Source organism: Amblyraja radiata, chromosome 21 (assembly GCF_010909765.2).
Source record: "Amblyraja radiata isolate CabotCenter1 chromosome 21, sAmbRad1.1.pri, whole genome shotgun sequence".
NCBI classification, from domain to species: Eukaryota; Metazoa; Chordata; class Chondrichthyes; order Rajiformes; family Rajidae; genus Amblyraja; species Amblyraja radiata.
Window position 1 is genome coordinate 1,774,825 of NC_045976.1, and position 19,116 is coordinate 1,793,940.

The 19,116-nt window shown below is 47.2% G+C and overlaps 1 protein-coding gene and 1 pseudogene across 2 annotated transcripts in view; one reads left to right on the top strand and one right to left on the bottom strand.

The window, feature by feature from the left end:
• The window catches only part of tmpo (thymopoietin), a 45,554-nt gene that overhangs the window by 16,519 nt on the left and 9,919 nt on the right, over positions 1-19,116 (bottom strand). For both annotated transcript variants that reach the window (XM_033039377.1, XM_033039376.1), the window contains exons 2-4: positions 13,823-13,958; positions 4,240-4,362; positions 1,904-1,986 (exon numbers count right to left, since the gene is read on the bottom strand). In XM_033039377.1, coding sequence (XP_032895268.1) covers positions 1,904-1,986; positions 4,240-4,362; positions 13,823-13,958 — 342 coding nt within the window. The remainder of the gene's footprint in view (positions 1-1,903; positions 1,987-4,239; positions 4,363-13,822; positions 13,959-19,116) is intronic.
• LOC116985418 lies at positions 7,235-7,397 on the top strand (annotated as a pseudogene).

Consider the following 19,116-nt stretch of genomic DNA (forward strand, 5'->3'; position numbering starts at 1 on the left):
CATAGAGCTGCATGCATGGAAACAGTGTCTTTGGCTAACTTGTCGACACTGACCATCAATTTCCCTGCCTTGGCCCATATACCTCTAAACCACTCTTACTATCCAAATGTTTTTAAACTTTGTAAATGTTTCCAGTTCTAGGAGCTCATTTCATATAACCGCCAAGTGTGAAATACCTGTCCCTGTCCACAGGTGTGAAATACCTGTCCCTCAGAACCACTTTATATGTTCCCCCTCTCACCTTACAATTGGACAACCTAATCGTGGAAAAAGACGTTGACTAGCTACCCTATTTGTGCCCCTCATAATTTTATAAGCCAAAACAAGGCCAGCCCTTAGCTTCCAATGCTCCCAGCCTATCCTTATAACTCAAGCCCTCCTGTCCAGGCAACATTCCTGTAAACATAGACAAAATGCTGGAGTAACTCTGGAAAGAAGGAATGGGTGACATTTCGGGTTGACTCCCTTCTTCAGACTGAAGGGTCTCGACCCAAAATGTCACCCATTCCTTCTCTCCAGAGATGCCGCCTGTCTCGCTGAGAAACTCCAGTATTTTGTGTCTATCTTCAGTTTGAATCAGCATCTTCAGTTCCTTCTTAAACATTCCTGTGAATTTTCCTGCATTCTCTCTACCTTAAATGCATCAAATTCAATTCTATAATTTAATTATAAATGGACAAGTTTTAAAACAAGATAGCCCCAAAGTGCTGGAGTAACTTAGCGGATCAGACAGCATCTCTCGAAAAAAACGATTTGTGACGTTACACGTCGCGACCCTTCGTCAGACTAAAAGTAGAGGGGAGAGAACTAGAGGTAAGAAAAGGTCAGAACAAAGCAGGGTCAGCAACAAATGACCAAGGAAAGGTGGAGCCCATAATGGGCCATTGTTGGCTGGGGTAATAACGAAGGGATACAAGGATATGAACAGAGGAACTAGTAGGACAACTAGGGTGGGGGAGAGCAGAAATGCATGGGTTACTTGAAATGAGAGAAATCAATATTCATACCGCTGGGGAGCAAGCTGCCCAAACTAAATATGAGGTGTTGTTTCTCCAATTTACGTGTGGCCTCACTCTAATGGTGAAGGAGGCCTAGAACAGAAAGGTCAGTCCGGTGAGTTAAAATATTTGGAAAGCGGGAGATCACGTAAGCTTAGGCAGACTAGGTATAAGTTACCCAAGCACTTTGTGTCCGTTTTCTGTATAAACTAGCTTGTGCTGTTCTTTTCTATACAAGATTTTCAACAAATTCATGTAAAATAGTTCTGTTAAACTTATGTCTACTTCCTTAGAAGGCTCAGGAAGTTTGGCATGTCCCCTTTAACTCTCACCAACTTTTACAGATGCGCCATAGAAAGCATTTTATCGGGATGCATCACAGCATGGTTTGGGAACACTCCTTTCAAGATCGAAAGAAATTGCAGCGAATTGTGGACGCAGCCCAGACCATCACACAAACCAACCTCCCTTCCATTGACTCCATTTACGCCTCACGCTGCCTCAGCAAGGCCATCAACATATTCAAGGACAAGTCGCACCCCAGCCCCTCTCCCATCTGACAAAAGCTATAGAAGTGTGAAAACGCACATCTCCAGATTCGGGGGCAGTTATTTCCCAGCTGTTATCAGGCAACTGAATCATCCAGCCACAACCAGAGAGCAGTGCTGAACTACTATCTACCTGTTTGGTGATCCTCAGACTATCCTTGATCAGACTTTGCTGCCTTTCCCAGTGAGATGATCAAGATGTTTTGACAAAGGGTCTTCAACCTGTAAAATTAACTCTGGTACCCACCCCACTGACGCTGCCAAACCCAGTGAGTGTGTCCAGCACCATTTTTCATCATATTTCCTGCATCCGCTGTTTGATGCGCAAAACCAAACTAATTTTTCTTAATCACTTACCCGATTGTAGTCTGCTTTCCTTTGCCTGGTTACCACATGAGTCTTGGTTTTGCTTGGAAACAGCTCTTTCATAACCATGACCTCTAAATATACAGAAAATGTGGGCATATTATATGTCAAGGTCAAGATTTGCTCTTTGATCACAAAAACAATTTTAGTATACAAATGTGCCTCCATCATACTTGTCACCAAATTCCTAACCATGACCGTACTATCACAAAGTGGAAAGAAAACAAATCAAATCTTAGTTCCTCGGCATAAATATGGTAAAATCCAGAAGCCATACAAAGAGAACCAAAAATAAAATATCGAACCTAAAAGTGACATTGACTGATGTAAACTAGATCATTTGGAGCATTGTGAGCAGTTTTGGGCACCATATCTGAGGAAGGATGTGTTGGGGTTGGAGAAGGTCCAGAGGAGGTTTACGAGAATGATCCCAGGAATGAGTGGGTTAACATATGATGAGCATTTGATGGCACTGAACTTGTACTCGCTGGTGTTTAGAAGGATGGGGGGTGGGGGGGGGGAACCTTATTGAGACTTACTGAATAGTGAAAGGCATGGATAGTGGATGTGGAGAGGATGTTTCCACTAGCAGGAGGGTCTAGGACCAGGGGCCATAGCCTCAGAACAAAAGGACGTACTTTTAGAAAGGAGATGAGGAATTTGTTTTGTCAGAGGGTGGTGAATCTGTGGAAGTCATTCCCACTGATGGCGGTGGATGCCAAATCAATGATATTTTTAAGGTGGAGATTGATAGATTCTTGATTAGTACGGGTGTCAGGGGTTATAGGAAGAAGGCAGGAGAATTGGGTTGATGGGAAAGATTAAATTGCGGAGTAGACTTGAATGACCCAATTTTGTTCCTAGAACGTATGAACAATGGGAAAACATTCAGTAATCTCCTATAATACAGTTAAAGTACAAGGTTTCATGTTGTAAAATGAAAGAAGAAAGCAGATTCACATTTTCGATTATAATGCAATGATATCGCAGCCAGTGCTGCTGCATCACTATTCCAGGGACTCCAAGAGTCAAGAGCATTTAATTGTCATATGTACCAAAACAGACCAATTAGATTCGTACTTGCAGCAGCATAACAGGTCTGTAAACACAGTGCTCAATAGACAATAAACAAGCAAAAAAAAACGTTCAATCAAAAAAAACCTATTAGCGCAAAACAAAAATGCCAAAGTCCCCAGTGCTCCAAGAAGGAATGATGACAAAGTAGCAAGGATAAATCACATGCTGTTTTAGATCAGATGCTGGGATAGATCAGATGCTGGGATAGATCAGATGCTGGTTTAGATCAGATGCTGGTTTAGATCAGATGCCGGTTCAGATCAGATGCTGGTTTAAATAAGATGTTGGTTTAGATAAGATGCTGGGATCGGTTAGATGCTGGTTTAGATCAGATGCTTCCCCCCTCCCCCTTACATTTAAATGCTTAATAAATGTTCCTTGGTTGAACTGCTCCCCTAACATGACCAGGCTATAACCATTACCCTAAGGAGTATCCATATCTTTGCCTTCCTCCATAACCCACTGTCACTCATTCCAGGGAAATAAACTGGCCACTCACTGTAAGTTGCACCCTAGTGTGTATGTGAATGGAGAGTTGGTGAGAACGTGCAGAGAATAATGCTGCATGACTATATTAGGAGGAAACGGTACAAAGTGTACATTTACACCTTTAATTCAAGTCTCTATATGGTTATATTCTAGTCTCTAAATGGCTACATGTTTACATATGAACTGCTTGTTGTTCCCTTACTAAATCGTTCAGATTGTTTTCAACCAGGTGACACTGTGGTGCAGCAATACAGTTGCTGCCTTACAGCGCCAGAGACCCAGGTTCGATCCCGACTATTGGAGCTGTCGGTATGTTCTCCCTGTGACCGTGTGGGTTTTCTCCAGGTGCTCCCGTTTCCTCCACACTCCAAAGATGTACAGGTTTATAGATTCATTGGCTTGGTAAAATTGTAAATTGTACCTAATGTGTAGATTAGTGCTGGTGTACGAGGATCACTGGTCGGCGCGGACACGCTGGTCCGAAGGGCCATTTTCCCTGCTGTATCCCTAAATTTTAAATGCAACTAAGCCTCCTTTTGGTATATAAAAATCAACCAAGATTACAAAAGCAGGGGTTAGAAGTGCAGGAATAGAAATGCATGGAATAAAAATAATTTTATGATAAAGATCCAAATGGCTGGACTAAGCCAATTTTCTTGTTCTGATAAAATCATCTAGAATGCTGAAATCATATTTTAAAATACAGAATTCAAAACTAGTGTAAATATTCAGTTTGAATCCATCAATCCAGTCTTAGTCACCTTCCTCCGTGTCACTGTACTGATCAGAATCTGTGCTCCCATTTGGCTGGTTTTCCTCAGTTGCTGCAGAACTTTGGTCCATCAGCTGCTCCAGCTTCCTCTCATAGACTTTCCTTGTGGTGGCTACACAGAGGAGAAAGGAGGAGACATTACACATCATCTAACAGCTTCAGGCGAGATAAAATACAAAATCAAAAACCCTCCATAACATTTCCAGCTTTACAAAAATCATCAGCACATTATGTTTGAACTGGATTTCAAGCAACAGAACCATACTACCAACAACTAGAGAGCGGTCCTATCAGATGCTGGGATAGAGATGTAACTATCTACCTCATTGTAGACTCTTAGACTATCTTTGATTGGACTTTGCCTTGCATTAAACGTTATTCCCGTTATTATGTCTCTGCATATTGTGGACGGCTCAATTATAATCAAATATTGTCTTTCCGCTGACTGGTGAGCATGCAACAAAAGCTTATCACTGTACCTTGGTACACGCGACAATAAACTAGACTCAAACTCATTATATAAGGTGATGAAGAAGGAGTACGATATGCTCGCCTTCATTGGCGCTGGCATTCAGTATAGGAGTTGGGGTGACATTATCTAGTTGTACAAATCATTTGTTAAGCTACACTTGGGAGCATTGTGTGCATTTCTGGTTGCCATGCTTTCAGAAGAATGTGATTAAACGAGAGGGTGTTGGAAAGGGTCACAGAAATGTTGTCAGGACTGGGGATGGCGGCACAAATTATGAGGAAAGATTGGATAGGCAGGCATTGTTTTCCCTGAAGCAGAAGAGGCTGAGAGACCTTCTAGAGGATAATAAAATTAAGAGGGGTGCAAACGTGGCATACAAAAGTCAGTCTTTTTCCCAGGGTAGGGGAGCCTAAAACTAGAATTAAGCTCAAAGGGGAACCATTTAAAGAGATAAGAGGGATAACATTTTCAAGCAGAAAATGGTGGGCGTATGGAATGAGCTGTCAGAGAAGTGGTAGAAGGTAGACAAAAGTGCTGGAGAAACTCAGCGGGTGCGGCAGCATCTATGGAGCGAAGGAAACTTGAATGTGTGCACCACCACAAGCCTTTTCCCATTATCAGGCTTCTGAATGGTCCTTCTTAAAGCGAGGGTACTGCCCGATTCACCTCTACCCTATGGTGAACTGTCTATGGAACTTATGCGCTACAATGCTGAGAACTATTTACTGCACTCTATATCTTCTCCTTTGACCTATCTATTATACTTGAGTTTGGCTTAATTGTATTTATGTATAGTATATCCGATGTTTGAATAGCGTGCAAAGTAAAGCTTTTCACTGTACCTTGGCACACATGACCATAATACACCTAAACATACAATGTTTCAAAGACTGTGTAGGAAAGAACTGCAGATGCTGGTTTAAATCAAAGGTAGACACAAAATGCTGGAGTAACTCAGCGGGACAAGCAGTATCTCTGGAGAGAAGGAATGGGTGACGTTTCGGGTCGAGACCTTTCTTCAGACATTTGGAGAGGTACATGGACAGAATTGCATCTTGGTCAACTTACAAGTCGGGCTATATAACTTTAGGAATCTATGAAAATGTAACACGTAAGATGTAACAAAGCCACCCAATTTTAATTGAGTAACAGGAAATTGATTAAGAAACGGCCACAGTAAGTAGGAATGAGAACTGGTTAGTTTTCCTGTATGCTGTCCGAGTTAACAGACTTTAGTTTCTACAAAAGAGTATTTTTTTCCTATGAGCCAATGCACCTCTGTGTTTCAGAGAGATGTCCATCAGGGAATTTGCCGACTGGTCCGCTCCAGACTACTGGAATACCTGCTGAGGGACGCACTGACATTTGGTGCAGCCAACGCCAAGGCTCTGTGGGGGAGGACCCCAGTCAAGGGTCTTGCCCCTGCTGCACATTGAGGGGGCAGGGTGGTGCGGAGATGCCCCTCAAATGAGGGAATGGATATCACCCAGGGGCCACATGAATGGCAAGGGTGCCAGGTAAAATGATACTTATGAACACTACAATACAACGCAAATTAATGTATGTGTACCCTCCGAGAATGTCAAAAGAAGTTTTGCACAGTTGTTCTGTATTTGTTTTTTATTCTGAATAAAGTTTATTTTGATTTTTTTTTTAATTCAGAGACTTATACCAGGGGATTGCACAACGCTGTAACACTCCAGCACGAAGTTTGATAAGGCAGCAATTTCCCGTTCAAGGTGACATTGACCTGAGATTTGCTGCAAAGGCCCAGGCTGTTCTTAAACCTCAAACTTGTGGTGGCTTTGGAGCCGGAAACTATTTGTGGGATGCAAAGCAACTTTTTAATACCATGATGAAAACTTATTTTCTGCATTATTATTATCATTAATTAAATGCCGTTTTCCAACTCAATGTCTTAGAACATTTGTCAGTAAGATCAGAACTCATTTGACCCTAAGAATGCATGAAATTCTGAAAAAGTAATGAAGTTCCACTTAAAAATAAGTTATTACTATGAACAATGTCCAGATACCAAAACACACCAGGTGAATGGCAATTCACGCCCAGGTGGAATCTTCATATCAATATATTATTGTCTTCAAATTGAAACTCGATTGAATCTTATTTGAGTTCAGTTTCTAGTTCACATTTGCCGAGCAGGAATTTCCTTCTATTGATAATTTTTTGTTTGGAAAACAGTATGAAGAGGAGATAAACAGACCGTACTGCCTTTTCAGGTTGGTTATATAACATGTAAATTAAGGTATTCATCCCAGATTATAATAAATCAATTAGGCAGTTGCCCAATCATTAATTTACTGTCATAGATGGAAATCTAAAATGGAGCAAGAAATGCATGAAAAATTAACCTTTACTTTGATTTGGGAGAGGAAATATGCATTTATCATGTCTTAACAATGCAGACATCAAAACTACATGAGAAGCTACCCGAAAAGATATAAAATGAACAAAACTAAACTAAAGCTAGAATGCAGAGAAGATTTACGAGGTCGCTTCTCGGCCTTTTGGCTAAGATCAAGTGTAGTATCTGTTCTTATCAGTCAGTAAAAGAGTGCTAAAAAAGAGCGTCTGTTCTTGTTAGAACAGGGAAAGGGATCTGTCCTTATTAGAACAGTCCTGGCGGTCCATTAAGGACAGGAGCTGCAGATTGCGATTTAAAAAATCGTAGCAATGGCAGCTGCAATGGGAACTAGAGGACAGGGTATCCGCAATACCCTCAGGATTAGTGTCAAGGATCTCAGTGAGGGGATGCCCTTCAGTCGAGATACCTTTGTAAAGAAGGTCTTGCTGGAAACCTGCAAGTTCGAGCCTAGGGATATCTACTGCCTCCAGGACTTCCCGGGTAACGGTTATTTCGACGTTACATTTGTGCTTCCGACAGGATGGCAAAAACTGTTAAAGGATTTCCAGGAGAAGGGGAATGAAGCTCCGCTGTCGTTGCTGAAGGTGCAGCCACTCTTCACCCTCCCAAACCAAAAAGAAAGGACGATCACGGTCCATATGTTTAACCCACATGTGCCCGTAGTGGATGTCCTCACCTTCCTTGCTCGCTACGTCGACGGAGCAGGGAACAGCGTGGACATGAAGGACCTGCATGGGATTTGGACGAGCAAGCGGCAGGTCAAGGTAAAGCTGAGGGTGGACAAGGAAGGAACTCTCCTCCACCCTCCATCGGTGTTCGCAATTGGAGGAAACCGAGGATATTTAATTTACGTGGGGCAGCCCAGAGTTTGCAGAAAGTGTAACAAGCCTGGACATGTGATGGCCCAATGCAATGCAGTGGTCTGCAAAAACTGCAAAACGGAGGGCCACGAGACAAAAGACTGTCAAGCCAGCAAGAACTGTAACCTGTGTGGGGAGGGAGGCCACCTTTACAGGGCCTGCCCAAAAAGAGCCTGTACATATGCACAGGCAACAAGAGGGGCGGCTTCCAGCACCCCCAGGGTAGGTGAGACACCCACTACCACTGCCAAGTCCCCAGCAGAAAGGGGAAACAGGGATGAGGACAGCCCAACCACCTCAGCCACCTCAACCACCTCGAGCCCCCAAGTGCCAGGAGAACTCCAGCACCAAGCCCAGGAGGGAGAGTCGATGGAGGAGGGGGGAGAGCAAATTTGGACTACAGTAAAGTACAAAAAACACCAGAAGAGTCAGCACACGGAGCAGAGGCCAGAAGGGGATGGCAAGCCCAAAAACCCCCCAAAAAAACGGTCTCTCTCCCTGACAGAAGGGAGCAACCTCTCCTCCTCGTCGGAGGATGAGGCGAACGGGAAACCCCACAAGAAGAAAACCGGGGCGGAAAGGAGAAGGTGCAGGCCGATTGTACACCTGCACCAGGAGACCGAGAGCTCGGTCGAGGGGCTCCAGCCCCAGGACATCGGGAGCAGTGCAGCAGTCGAGGGGCTCCAGCCCCAGGGCATCGGGAGCAGTGCAGCGGTCGAGGGGCTCCGGCCCCAGGACATCGGGAGCAGTGCAGCAGTCGAGGGGCTCCAGCCCCAGGACAACGGGAGCAGTGCAGCGATCGAGGGGCTCCAGCCCCAGGGCATCGGGAGCAGAGCAGTGGTCAAGGAGCTATAGCCCCAGGGCATCGGGAGCAGTGCAGCGGTCGAGGGGCTCCAGCCCCAGGGCATCGGGAGCAGTGCAGTGGCCGTTGGGCCCCAGCTCCGGGCAACCGGGAGCATTGTAGCGGCCGATGGGCCCCAGCTCCGGGCAACCGGGAGCATTGTAGCGGCCGATGGGCCCCAGCTCCGGGCAACCGGGAGCAGTGCAGCGGCCAATGGGCCTCAGCTCCGAGTTTCCGGGAGCAGTAAGCCTGTCACCGAGCCCCAGCCACGAGAGACAGGGGAAGCGGCGCACCCAGAAGGGGGTAAAACGAGCAGCCCCCCCCCCAACGACACCTCGGGTTACGACAGGGGAAACCCAACCCGTGGAGGAGGCCGGGTATCTGAGCCCAGGAAAGGTGAGGCAATTCACCGAAGCGGTGGGCATGAGGGAGCAGGAAAATGGCCAGTGACTCTAAAGGACAATGGAGCTCAAACTGGCATCCTTAAACATGCGCAGTGTGAAGAGCACTGCGCGATGTGTTAATGCCTTACAGTACCTGGCCAAGGTCAAGGCAGATGTGACTTTTCTACAGGAGTGCGGGTTGCCACACCTCCGCTGTTATCGGAGGTGGTCGCGATGGTGGCCCCACGGACTGTCTGTGTGGTCGGGGGGCAATGATTGTCGTGCTTCTGGCCTGGGGATCTTGCTGCGGGGAGGGAACTTCTCCATCACTGAGGTCAGGGAGGTGGTTGCGGGGCGTCTCCTCGTGGTGGATGTAATGTACCGTGGTTCTCCGCTCCGGCTGATTAATGTGTATGCCCCACCTGTGCGGAGCGAGCGGCAGGCCGTTCTCCAGCAGCTCCCAGTGCTGTGGAGCAGGATGAGACGTGCTCACGTTTCTTCTTCCATAAGGTTCACAGGGGGAGCTCTGTGATCAACAGCCTTAGGGAGGAGGACGGCTCGGTAGCATCCTCGCAGACAGACATGATGAGGGTCTGCAAATCCTTTTACTCGGAATTGTATGACCAAAAGGCCACAGACAGCACCGCCTCCCAGAACTTCCTGTCCTCTATCACGGAGGTCTTGGAGGACAGCAAGCAGGAGAGTCTGGACCAACCACTGACCCTAGAGGAGCTGACTGGCTCCATCCGCTCCTTTGACTCGAGCAAAACTCCCGGAAGCGATGGCTTACCGGCCGAGTTGTATTCGGCTCTGTGGGACTGGGTGGGCCCAGACCTGCTGGAAGTGTACAACGACATGCTTCTAGCCGGCAGCATGTCAGACTCCATGAGGAAGGGCAGCATCACCCTAATCTACAAGCAGAAGGGGGAGATGAAAGATATAATGAATTGGAGACCCATAACATTGTTGAATGTAGACTACAAGATCCTGTCTAAGGCCATCGCCAACCGGGTCAAGTCTGCTCTGGGACGGGTGATCCACCCGGACCAAACCTGTGCTGTACCTGGCAGGAAAATCTCAGACAGCCTAGCGCTGCTGAGAGATACCATCGCCCACGTGCAGGACAGACGGGTGGATGCCTGCCTAGTCAGCTTGGACCAGGAGAAGGCCTTCGACAGGATATCGCACACGTACATGAGGGACGTGCTCTCCAAAATGGGTTTTGGGGAGGGAATCCGAAAGTGGATCAAACTGCTCCACACCAACATCCGTAGTGCAGTCCAAATCAATGGGTGGGAATCAGACAGTTTCCCTGTAAGGTCTGGAGTCAGGCAGGGTTGCCCTCTCTCTCCTGTCTTGTTTGTCTGCTGTATTGAACCTTTTGCCGAGTCCATCAGGAAGGATGCGAGCATAAGAGGAGTGACATTGCCTGGCAGTGGGGGCATTCAGGTCAAGACCTCCCTGTACATGGACGATGTCGCCGTCTTCTGCTCGGATCCAAGGTCGGTCCGCAGATTGATCAGCATCTGTGACCAGTTTGAGTCGGCCACGGGAGCCAGGGTGAACCGCAGGAAGAGCGAGGCCATGCTCTTTGGCAACTGGCCCGACCGATCTTCCATCCCCTTCACCATCAAGCCTGACTTCTTGAAGGTGCTGGGGATCTGGTTCGGGGGGGCTGAGTCGAGTAACAAGAATTGGCTGGAGCGGATAGCCAAGGTGGGGAGGAAGCTGGAGCTGTGGAAGAAACGCTCCCTCTCCATAACCGGGAAAAATTTGGTCATCAGGTGTGAGGTGCTCTCGGGTCTGCTGTACTTGGCACAAGTGTGGCCTGTCCCTCCCTCCTACGCCACGGGGATCACCCGGGCCGTCTTCCAGTTCATCTGGGGGTCGAGGATGGACCGGGTACGACGGGTCACCATGTACAAGTCGGCAGACAACGGGGGTAAAAGCGTGCCCAACGTCGCCCTCATCCTGATGGCCACCTTTGTGTGTGGCTGCATCAGGCGGAGTGTAGAGCCAAGGCACGTGGGCACTAAGTGCTACTACCTGCTGAGGTTCTACCTGTCCCCGGTGTTGCGAAGGATGGGCCTGGCGCAGATGCCACGCAATGTACCAGTCAGCTGGACATTGCCGCCCCATCTGACGTCTGTTGACAGGTTCTTCCGGACCAACACCTTTGACCACAAGTCCATCGGGCAGTGGTCAGCACGGAATGTCCTGCAGGCACTGCAGGGAAAGGACTCGGTGGATCCGGTGGCGTGGTTCCCAGAGCAGACTGCCCAGCTTGTCTGGCAAAATGCCTCATCGCCAGAACTGACCAACAAGCACCAAGACCTGGCTTGGCTGGCGGTGAGGGGAGCCCTCTCGGTTAGATCCTTCCTGCACCGTCGGAACCTCACTACCAGCGCACGCTGCCCCCGGGACGGTTGCTATGGAGAGGAGACGGTTGCCCACCTCTTTGCAGAGTGTGGATTTGCAAAACGAGTCTGGAGAGGTATGAAAGGGTCCCTGGAACGATTTATCCCGAACAGCTCCGTCACAGAGGACTCTGTGATTTACGGACTGTTCCCAGGGACACATTCAGAGACTGACATCGAGTGCTGCTGGAGGGTCATCAACTCGGTGAAAGACGCTCTTTGGTCTGCCCGAGCGTTGCTCACCACCCAGCAGAGCGAGATGTCCGTCAGGGAATGTTGCCGACTGGCCCACTGCAGACTGCAGGAGTACGTGCTAAGGGACTCGCTGAAGCTTGGTGCAGCCAACGCCAAGGCTCGGTGGGGGAGGGCCACAGTCTAGGGTCCTTCCGCTGCTGGACATGGGGGGCACAGTATGGTGGAGACGCCCCTCAAATTAAATTAAGGGAAGGTATCCCACACCAGAGGGCCACATGAGTGGCACGGGTGGGGGACATTTTTTGTGGAACTTGAAATGTCAGATGGAAATTTTCGCACTGTGTACACATTGTATATATTTATTACTTGAACAGGGGCCACAGAGTGGCACTGGTGGGGGACTGTTTGGTGAAATTTGACAAATGTAAAAAATTGTACTGGAAAAAGTTTGTATAGTCTCCGAAAATGTCGGATGAATTTTGTTTGAATGGTTCAGAAATTGTATATATTTACCAATTGAATAAAGTATATTTTGAAAAAAATAGATTTACGAGGTTGTTGCCAGGACTTGAGGGCCTGAGCTAAAGGGAGAGGTTGGGCAGGCTAGGATTTTATTCATAGGATCACAGGAGGATTTTATATTGATGAATAAGATCATGAGGGGAATACATATAAGAGTCGATGCACAGTCTTTTACACAGAGTAGGGGAATCAAGAACCAGAGGACGTAGGTTTAAGGTGAGATGGGGAAGATTTAATAGGAATCTAATGGGCAACTTTTTCTACACAGAGGGTGGTGGGTATATGGTATATTGTGTTTAAGAAGGAACTGCAGATGCTGGAAAATCGAAGGTACACAAAAATGTTGGAGAAACTCAGCGGGTGCAACAGCATCTATGGAGTGAAGGAAATAGGCAACGTTTCGGGCCGAAACCTTTCTTCAGACTGATGGGGGGGAGGGGGGGGGCGGGGAGAAGAAAGGAAAAAGGAGGAGGTGGAGCCCGAGGGCTGAGGAAGAGATGGGAAGGGGAGGAGACAGCAAGGGCTAACAAAATTGGGAGAATTCAATGTTCATGCCACCAGGATGCAGACTCCCCAAGCGGAATATGAGGTGCTGTTCCTCCAATTTCCGGTGGTGCTCGCTCTGGCCATGGAGGAGACCTAGGACAGAGATACGGAATGGGAGGGGGAGTTGAAGTGCTGAGCCACCGGGAGGTCAGGTTCGTTAAGCGGAGGTGTTCGGCGAAACGATCGCCAAGCCTATGCTTGGTCTCACCGATGTAGATCAGCTGACATCTAGAGCAGTGGATGTAATAGATGAGGTTTATAGGAGATGTAGGTGAACCTCTGTCGCACCTGGAACGACTGCTTGGGTCCTTGAATGGAGTCGAGGCGGGAGGTAAAACGACAAGTGTAGCATCTCTTGTGGTTGCAAGGGAAAGTGCCTGGGGAGGGGGTGGTACCGGTGGGAAGGGAAGAATTGACAAGGGAGTTATGGAGGGAGCGGTCTTTGCGGAAAGCAGACATGGGGGGAGATGGGAAGATGTGGCGAGTGGTGGGGTCACGTTGGAGGTGGCGAAAACGACGGAGGATTACTTGTTGTATGTGACGGCTAGTGGGGTGAAAGGTGAGGACTAGGGGGACTCTGCCCTTGATGCGAGTGGGGGGGATGGGGAGAGAGAGCAGTGTTACGGGGTATGGAAGAGACCCTGGTGCGAGCCTCATCTATGGTGGGGGAGGGGAACCTTCCCTGAAGAATGAGGACATTTCAGATGCCCTGGTGTGGAACATTACAACGACTCCATTCAAGGACCCAAGCAGTCGTTCCAGGTGCGACAGAGGTTCACCTGCATCTCCTCCAACCTCATCTGGTGTGGAACGCCTCATCCTGGGAGCAGATGCGGCGTAGATGGAGGAATTGGGAGTAAGGGATGGAGTCCTTACAGGAAGCAGGGTGGGAAGAAGTGTAGTCCAGATAGCCATTGTAATGTTCTGCACTAGTCAGTATTGTTACTCACCCACAATAGGACCCACAGAATACCCATATTTTGTAAGTTGGTCTCTTAAATTCTCATCTGTCAGCTGAGTCACATCAGTAACATTATTCTCTTGCACACTAGCTTTGTCAGCTTTGTCCGTCTTCCTTGTGGCTTTCTGTGGAAGGAAGACAGTATTAAAGCCAAGAGCGGACACACATAGAAATTCTCCATCATTCCTTCCATGACCACCAGGCATTGAGATAAAGCAATGGCGTATTGAGATGAAGCTTAAATCCTCACTAAAGCTGCCTTCAATCCTTCACTGCGACATACTTCTCTATTCTCTTCACTTTACCTGTGGCTATGTTTATATCCACAATGACACGTGTCCTGAATCCTGAAACCCTTACTTGTTCTTTATCTTTGTGGCCTGAGCTGCCCAAGCAACTCCCTTTGATGAAGCTTTCTTCTCTGCCTATTGCTTCATTTCTCTCATATTTCAAGAAAGTCATATGCATTGGGAACAGAACAATGAAATTCTAACTTGTTGCACCTTCAAAGGCCCATCAATAATACAACAAATCCAGATACAATAACTGATAGTATAATAAATTAATTAAAATAGAGTTGGTAATACTAGGTTACTGACCATAATAGTGCAAAACCAAAATATGGAGCTGCAAGGAACTGCAGATGCTGGTTTTAAAATAAAGACACAGTTTAGTTCAGAGATACAGCGCGGAAACAGGCCCTTCAGCCCACTGAGCCTGTGCTGACCAACGATTCTCATACATTAGCACTATCCTACACACACCAAGGACAATTTACAATTTTACCAAGTCAATTAGCCTCCAAGCCTGTACGTCTTTGGAGGAAACCAGAGCACCCGGAGAAAACCCACGCATATCATGGGAAGAATGTTCAAACTATGTAGACAGCATATGTAGTCAGGATTGAACCCGGGTCTCTGACGTAAGCCAGAAACACTACCGCTGTGCCGCCATGCTGCCCCAAAGTGCTGGAGTAACTCAGCATGTCAGACAGATTCTCTGGAGAACATGGAGTGGTTTGAAACCTTCTTCAGAATGAAGTCTTCCTTTCCAAAACCATAGTAGGTTGTGCAACCAAAAACAAATGCCATAGTAGATCATTGCTGAGATAGGATTGTGGTTAGGGTTGTGTAATGTGGTTCAAGACACTGATGGTTGCTGGGAAGAAGCTGTTCTTGAACCTAGAGATCATAGTTTGTAAGATCCTGTACCTTCTTCCCGATGGTCATAGTGAGGTAAGAATATGGCTAGGGATATGTACGTCTTTGATGATGTTAGCAGATTTTTTGAGGTACACTTCCTGTTCACCCTTTCGAAGGTGGGGAGATCAATACCAGTGGTGGATTGGGCAAATATTTTCAGCCCAATCCAAATATATTGGACACTTTTTTCAGCCTCCTTTAGTCCTGGGTGTTTGTGTTATTGAATCAGGCCTTGACGTAACCAGTCAGCATGCTCTCTCCATATACCTTAAGACATTCAATAGAATAGAATCTAAATTTCCCTGAGAGGATCAATAAAGTATATATTATTATTATTATTATTATTAAGTAGAATCTTCCCTAATCTTTATATGAAGCAATGGTGTTGATGAGGTTTCTGATTGATTGCATCAATGTGTTGCGCCCAGAGAATCTTCAGAGACGTGCACGCCCAGGAACTTGAAGGTGTTGATTCTCTCCACTGCTGTCCTGTTGAGGAGGTAAGGTTCATGGATCCTTGGCTTTCCCATCTTGAAGGTAACAATCTGCTCTACACACACACACACACACAGAAACGCATACGTGGACTCCCACATACCGAAACACACAGACACATAGACTCACACACAGACTCATACATGCAGACTCTCTCACACTATCTGCATCTCTCTCCCTTTCACACATATGGACATTTGTATGGTAGAAGTAGATTGATAGGTTATAGCCTGATGGCTGTGGGGAAGAAACTGTTTCTGAACCTGGATGTTACTGATTTCATGCTGAAACAAAATAAAACTGCAGCCAATTGAAATTCTTTATTATTGGATGACTTATTAATGAATATTCCCGTCAGATTTTGCTGTCTATCTGGTGCCTATTTCTGCAACTGAGCCCATTACAGAAAGCTTACCTGCCAAAGGAAATAGTTAAGGATTACTGGATACTGATGATTCTTGCGTTATAGTAGAGTTGATTTCCTAGAAAAACATCTGCACTGTAATTTTGCGTTAACATGAACGCACTTTACCCATTGAATCCTAAGTTATATAGGGAGATACTTATCTAAGGGATATTTTTTCTTTCATATTAATGTATTTTATTAGCGATGATGAAGTGGCCCATTGCCATTATTTACTAGCCACAGCCAACACTAATCTAGGGCAGGGGTCTCCAAACTACGGCCAGTGGGCCACATCCGGCCCGCAGCATGCTGTTAACACATTCCGTGCGGCGGGCTATTTAGCGGGTTCTGTGGTAGCGCAGCTTTAGAGATACAGCACGAATACAGGCCCTTCATCCCATCGAAACGATGCCCGTATGCACTAGCACTATCCTACATACACTCAGGACAAATTCAGAAACCTGCAAACGTGGAGTGTGGGAGGAAATCAGAGCACCCGGAGAAAACCCACGCAGGTACAAACTCTGAACAGAAAGTACCCGTAGTCAGGATGGGACCCGGGTCTCTGGCGCTGTGAGGCAGCGACTCTACCGCTGCACCACCGTGCCACTGCTCCTGTGTTGCAAAGGCAAGTTGTGTGGGGGTGGTAGCGTGGGGAGGAGCGAGGGGGGGATCGTGGGGGGAAGATCGTTGAGGGCGGGGTCAGCCAGGGTCGGTGTGTAGCAGTCTCCCCCTGTGAGGGTGACCCATGAACAGCTTCTGCTCCAGGGCACCACACTGACCTGGACCCTTTGATCAGGTCTCTGCCAACATGGCCAGGGGAATCCTCCCCTGCCCTTCTCTCTCTCTCTCCCCTCTACCTCTCTCTCACCCCCTCTCGCCAGCTCTGCGGAGATCGGCAGCCGGGTGTGTGTGTGTGTGTGCGCGCCCAATGGGTGAGCATTATGCTTGCGTGGGTCTTTGCTAATATGCCTGACGGTTCATCACATTGCGTGTGTATGTGTGAAAGGGAGAGAGATACAGATAGTGTGAGAGAGTCTGTATGTATGAGTGTGTGTGTCTGTGCCTGTGTGTCTGTCTGTGTGTGTGTGTGTGTCGGTGTGCGGATCTATGTGTGTTTCGGTATGTGGGAGTCCACGTGTGTTTTCTATGTGTGTGTGCGTGCGTGTGCACACGTGTGTGTGTCAGTGTGTATGTGTGTGTGTGCGTGTGTGTGTGTGTGTGTGTGCGCGTGTGTATATGTGCGCGCGTGCGTACGCCATTTCTTTATTTTTTCCTACGGCCCTCGAAAATGTGCCAAATATATAATGTGGCCCTATATAATGAAACGTTTAGAGGCCCCTGATCGAGGGGATGAACAAAGTTTGTGTGAAAGAAACACTTTATGCCAATTTTTTGTCACAATACTGGGGGCAATAAAATGTAAATACAACCCAATTACTTACTGAATAATGAAGGGCCTGAATAGAGTGGATGCGGGGAGGATGTTTCCACAAATGGGAAAGTCCAGGACCAGAGAGCATAACTTCAGAAATAAAAGAATGTACCTTTAGAAGGAAATGAGGAGGAATTTCTTTAGTCAGATGGTGGTGAATTTGTGGAATTTATTGCTACAGACAGCCGTGGAGGCCAACATTAGGTATTTTTAAGGTGGAGATCGACAGATTCTTGATTAGTAACGGTATCATGCGCTATGGGGAGAAGGCAGGAGAAGGGAAAGGTAGATCAGCCATGATTAGACCCAATGGGCTGAATGGCCTACCTCTGCTCCTGACATGAACTTATGTCCCTACGTTAATTGGGTTGGCAGTCACAGGGACTCCTCTACCAATTCCTCTCTAGCCCAAGAACGTATAAACAGACATATCAGAGTGCAGCCGCATAGCTCTTTATTTGCAACACATGTTCTCTGACGTGCATGGCTCGTGATTACGAAAGGGGGAGGGGACAAGAAAAACAGAACCGTTCAGAACAGGAACTGGCCCTTCAGCTCGCAATGTTCGTACCAAAACGATGCTAAGTTAAACAAATCTTCTAGGCTTGCATGTGATAAAGGAAGGGGTTTCGAGGATTAAGGATCAAGGGATAAAGGTGGTATGGAAGATTTCAGCAGGGTAATGCATTAAAGTACAGTAACTTAGTGGAAGTGAAGCAACTCCTCACAATGCAGGGTAGATAAACTGTCTCACAGACGAGGAGCGCAGTAACATTGCACTCGGGCATCTGTTTAATGTCATAGACTGAAGGGGGCATTGCAACTTTGCTGTGACTGTTGTTCCAATCAACGTGGTCACCTCATATTCAAATCTTACTGGCCCACTGCACTGAGTAACTAAAAATAAATATTGATGACATTTGTTGTTTGTTTTGCATTTTACTTATTGATCTGCACAAAATTTCTATAAAAGCGCATTTTATTCCACATCACAAATTTGTGAATTTTGTAAGGATCAATTTCCAGAACCAGAGTGGCTGTAATGTGGGATTCATTTGTAATAACATCAGCCAGATGGATGCAAAAAGGAAATGCAAGATGTAGAGGAAATGAGCCAAGAACAATCAGATTTCACTATTTTGCAGAGACAAGGCTGCAAGAGGACCAAGACTGGGAACTAAATTCATATTGGAAAGACAGACAGGTGGGCATAGTGTTAGCTATGTTGGTAAGGAATGAAATTCAGTCCCTTGCGAGGAGCGACATAGAATCAGGAGATGTAGAGTCAGTATGGACAGAATTGAGAACTTGTAAGGGTAAAAAGACCCGAATGGGAGCCTGGATATAGGGTGCAAATTAAATCAAGAGTTAAAATTGGCATGTAGCAAAGGTAATGACCACCGGGGGCGCCGGGGTGGCCATTGTTTAAATGTTCTTCGGTTTGTTTTATGTGGGGGATGGGGGAGGGGATGTGATTATTTTTCGGATCACATTCTCCGGGCTCTGCGGCCTTCCATCCATGGAGCTGGAAGCCTCCTCGGGCTATCGTGAGCCCCAGCCCCGACGTGAGGTTCGATCGCCCGGCGCGGGGGAGCTGACACCCCCCCCCCCCCCCCGCCGATGCGGGAGCCTATAGCCTCGACGCGGAGGGCCCGAAATGCTGCTGGCTACGAGTCAAGATCATCCCGTCAACGGGGGCTCAAGGCCCACGACCGAGCCCACAAAGGGAAAGGAATTGAACTTTA